Source organism: Gekko japonicus, unplaced genomic scaffold, assembly GCF_001447785.1.
Source record: "Gekko japonicus isolate JY-2015 unplaced genomic scaffold, Gekko_japonicus_V1.1 scaffold2177, whole genome shotgun sequence".
Taxonomy (NCBI): Eukaryota; Metazoa; Chordata; class Lepidosauria; order Squamata; family Gekkonidae; genus Gekko; species Gekko japonicus.
This window is the reverse complement of record NW_015168721.1, coordinates 29,994-34,724: the sequence shown is the minus strand read 5'-3', so window position 1 is coordinate 34,724 and position 4,731 is coordinate 29,994. Positions and strand designations below refer to the sequence as shown.

The following is a 4,731-nucleotide window of genomic DNA, read 5'->3' as shown; positions in this document are numbered from 1 at the left end:
CCCACCCCACACATGAATCCGCATCTCAGACCCTCCCAGTAATGGACCATAAACTCGTCATTTTCCAGCCACCAAAGATCAAAGTGACCATATCAAAACAGCCCCGGGCAAAATGCAGAACTGCTGGCAGGAACTCCAGGAACAGAATCCCACTGGTTTCTTTGATCTTGAATTAATAACCAGGTGAAAAATAAAGGGGGCAGCTAAGGATGGTTTGGCACGTTGAGCAAGTTTATTATTCATTATTTTGCTGAAGGGTTTTTTTAATACAGGATGCAGCTTTGGGGGCCATGATTTAAAGGACGAAAACGGTGGATGGGCATAAACCACATTTAACTCTTTTTACCTTCATTTGTTTTGTATATGTTAGATCACGATTGTGCTAAAATTCCCCCACCCTGCCTTCCATGATATTCTCAAAACATTCATAGGAATAGTTTAGTTATGGTATTCTAGACCACTAGTAGAAAATGCATCACATTTATGGGATAATGAGAAATGTCTGAATCCTTCGTTGTCTCCATTCATTAGCATAATAGGCCACACCCAACAGTAGAAACTCATTAGCATATTAGGCCACACCCCTGACAGCACAGCTCATTGGCACATTAGGCCGCACCCACATATTACCAGAAGTGTGGTTATCTAGCCACACCTACCTTTTGCTTGTTATTCTGTTTACCTTCTTTGTTGTCAAAACCCAGGGCCTTTTTTTGTAGCAGGAACTCCTTTGCATGTTGGGCCACACACCCCTAATGTAGCCAATCCTAATGAGTTTCTGCTGCTGGGTGTGGCCTATTATGCTAATGAGTTCCTGCTGGGCGTGGCCAACTTGGGAGCCAGCCGGAACTCCGTTCCTGTGCGTTCCTGCCCCAAAATAGCCCTGTTTATGGGATAATGAGAAATGTCTGAATCCTTCGTTGTCTCCATTAGAGTCCTTTATCTAAAATCTTGATTTTAGTATTGCTATGCTACGGTCAAAATGGACTGACAGACATTCCCCCGACATATTATTAAAAATTCAACTTGTCTCGTTTAGGAATCCCATTAATATTAGCTGGTCCCAACACTTCAGGTTCACAGTTATCTTAACTCAGGGGAAGTACATCATCATCTTTGTAGTGAATTGACCCAAATGGAATGTTTGGATTTATAATAGAGACTAAAGCATTATTGCCTAGTTAAATATGCAGTGATTCTGTGGCTATTTTAATTCGATATTTTAAATTATCTATTCAAAATTTACTTTTTCCTAAAGGGCCGAATATCCCTTTTGTTCGTGCATTTGAATTATTGTTATGTTGTTCTGTCTAAAAGCCTATGTGCTATTTCAGTAACAAAATCTGGATTTAGAAATCATGGGGGAAAGCACTTGGTTACCGACTGTAGTTAAAGGAATGGGACATGGTTTCCCTCCCTTCTATTTCAGCATTAGCAAGTTGTACAAATATGAAAGGAAATCATTAGATAGTGATAGATAAATGATACATAACACCACATGAGATGAACAAAATAGGCAGGGCTTTTTTTCTGGGGGAACGCACCAGAATGGAGTTCCCGAACCTCTTCGACAAAATTCTTTTTAAAAATGTTTAAAAGTTCGTGAGTTTTCAGTATATGGACTGAAAACTTCATTTCACTCTTGAGAGTTCCAGCACCCCTTTTTCCAACCCCCCCCCTGATAATAGGTAAGAGATAAACACATTGACATGGATTCAACCTTCCCCCCCAAATTGGATAATCATATAAACATATGGGGTCGCGAAGAGTCGGACTCGACTGTGCGACTGAACAACAACAAATGGAGGAGAGGTCCATCAGTGGTTATTAGCCACAACATATAGATGGGACACTAAGTCTGGGGCAAGTGATGCTCTGTATTCTTGGTGCTTGGGGGGCAACAGGGGGAGGGCTTCTGGAGTTCTGACCCCACTGGATCCCACTTTCTCAGAGCACTGCATATTTTGAAGATCCCAAAGGCAACGCACCTGCATTTATTGCTAGAATATCGGTTCCGAGTTCATCAGAATCAGCATCTAACCAAGGCAAATTAAAAAAAGGGAAATGTTCAGCTCCCAGTCCCAGAGTTCAGGCCTTCTTGGGGTCATTTGGGTGCATCCTTACCATCTTTCCTAAACGAACGCCTGACCTAAAAAGAGAGAAAATTTCCATCATGCGCTCATTGTGCCTGGCAATCACAGAAAGGAACGATCGATTATCAAAACTGAATTAGACTTACCGGAAATGAGACACAATGCACAAAAACCAGTGTGAGGCTGAAAAACTGGAAGACTGGATTTGAAGCCATGGCTGAAGTGGCTAAGATCAGCCTTTGAGTCTCTCACTACCAATACACATTTACCCTCAGGGGAGACACCTGGAGCCTTGTTGTTTTTTAAGGTACTGTGGGTGTTACCAAAATTACAAACAGTACGTTGTCAGGCAATGGCATTGACTTAAATTCTGTTGGCAGAGTTTAAGCATGCAGAGGAATGGAGCACCAACGTTTTAAAGAAAAATAACTTGGCTTATTAAAGAAGAAAAAAACTCTGATAGAACAGAGAAGAAGAAGAAGAGATTGGGGTTATACCTTGCCCTTCACTACCTGAAGGAGTCTCAGAGTGGCTCACAATCGCCTTTCCCTTCCCCTCCCCACAACAGACACCCTGTGAGGTAGGTGGGGCTGAGAGAGCTCTTTCAAGGACTGCCCTTCAGAGAAGGGCTTTGAGAGAACTTGTGACTGACCCCAGGTCACACCAGCTGGCTGCATGTGAAGGAGTGGGGAATCAAACCCGGTCCTCCCAGATTAAGGTCTGCACTCCTATCCATGACACCAAACTGAAGAGGGAGAGAGGCTTAACTAACTGACTAACTCCTGTGACAGCCAGGAATGAAGAGGGTGGGCTCAGTTGGAGCAGGAAGTCTCCAAAGAGCCAATCAGAAGACAGGAAGGACATAATTTGAAATTGTGGGAAGTCCCTAACCTAGCAATGCTAACTAACTGTCCTTCGGGTGTCCCCCTATGGGCTGTTCTTCTGATCTCCTTCAAGAAGGTGCACTATAGACCTTGTATATTCCAACAAATTCTACATGGAAGTGCAGTGGGCTTCTACAAAGTCAACTGCGCATCCATGAGGCCCTGTTGTAATGCCACCTGTGCAACATCCTTGGCCTCACCTGCAGCAGCTGTGAGCATCGTAACAATCTTCTGAATGGCCATGGGAGACTTTGGGCCAGTCATTTTCTCTAGGCATACGGTTAGCCACAGAGTAGGAAATTGTAATGTATTCAGAAGCTGCCATGAATGCATTAGCTGTTGTGAAACACCTCATTGTAAAACCATGTTAAGCTTCAGCCTTGGCTAGGATCCTGAAATATCCAATGACATCGCTAGCCCAGGAAATGTGTAACCAATCACACTCAAGTAGGTTCCCGAGCGGGAACGTCTGTGATTGGTCCTATGCGCTCAATCGTATTGGTTGTTATGTGTATAGTAGGCGTGGCTATATTAGCCGGGAATTGTTTAAAAGCAGGACAGCTGCAATGTAAAAGCTGTTCTGGCTATCAGATGTTGTACCGTGTTGGAGAAGTGTTCGAGTTGAAGAATAAAGTTGTGTTCTTGCTGAAATCACTCTCCGACTATTTGTTAAGCTCACGACTTAACAGAAATCAAACCAAGGTTTCCCTGGTCCAGTGCTTTATAATCAGTACTGCCCTTTTTGACTCTTTTTGATGACCAAAATCTCTCAAGTTCGCAATACACTCCAGGCAGTAGAAGTGTCTACTGCACCATCTGGACGGTTGACGGGTCGTTTTATTGGGATTGGTTAATACAGCGGAGTTTGCCCAGTCATAGAGGCATGATACATTGGATGCAGTAAATAAATCTCCCAAGAAGCATATTGCAAAAAGTAACGTTTATTTAAATATAGATCCCGTTCACATTCAGGTTGTGGTCGAAAGAAAAGAAAAGAAGCCTAACCTAAAGAGTACGTTCCCCCTGTCACAAATAGCCAGCTTGTCCAGTGTCCCGGTCCGGAGGTCTCGGGACTCCGCCCAAACACCCCGGGCACCCCCTGGTCAACAAACTCACCCGGAACATCCCACACGAAAACAAAACCAACACCAGGACGGGCGCCAGAGCCAGGACAACGCAACACACCGGCCTCCGCCTCTGCTCGGGAGGCACAACGCTCCGGCCGGGCTCGACCACAGAACCGAGGGCTCTGAGGAGCCGCACAGGGCAGTGGCAATGCAGGCGCCGCCATGGAGAGGCTGACGACCGGCGCACAACCTCGGAGCACCCCACACGCCAGCGGCGGCAGCCCCCAGGCCAACAGAACCACCGCTGGCCCAGCTCCAGCCACGCCCTAGACGCCAGGGTCCTGGCTTATTACAGGGGGCGGGGCGGGGAGTAAGGGGGAAGTGGCAGGGAAAGGGGGCGGTGCTGGGAGCTAGGAAAGGAATAAAGGAAGGGGAAAGTGAAGGGGACGGGGAGGAGGAGCAGGGGTCATTTCATAGAAAAAGAGGTGCAGGGGCTCATTAGCATAACTCATTAGCATAACTCATTTGCATGTGCCACACCCCCTGATGTCACCAGAAGTGTGTCAGAAGGGAACACCCACCGCTCAGGCTCCACTGGACTGTTTTGGATTGCTAGCCATTGGGGGGGGGGGGAATGTGCAGATCTGTCCTGGCAGAGGAGGGAGAGCTTGTACCTGAATAAAACTT

General features: G+C 45.9%; 1 protein-coding gene across 1 annotated transcript in view; it reads right to left on the bottom strand.

Moving 5' to 3' along the window:
- The window catches only part of LOC107114141 (meprin A subunit alpha-like), a 32,194-nt gene extending 27,926 nt beyond the window's left edge, over positions 1–4,268 (bottom strand). The window contains exon 1 of the mRNA XM_015415580.1: positions 4,094–4,268. Within this exon, the coding sequence (XP_015271066.1) occupies positions 4,094–4,268 (175 nt within the window). The remainder of the gene's footprint in view (positions 1–4,093) is intronic.
- Between the last annotated feature and the right edge of the window lie 463 nt (positions 4,269–4,731).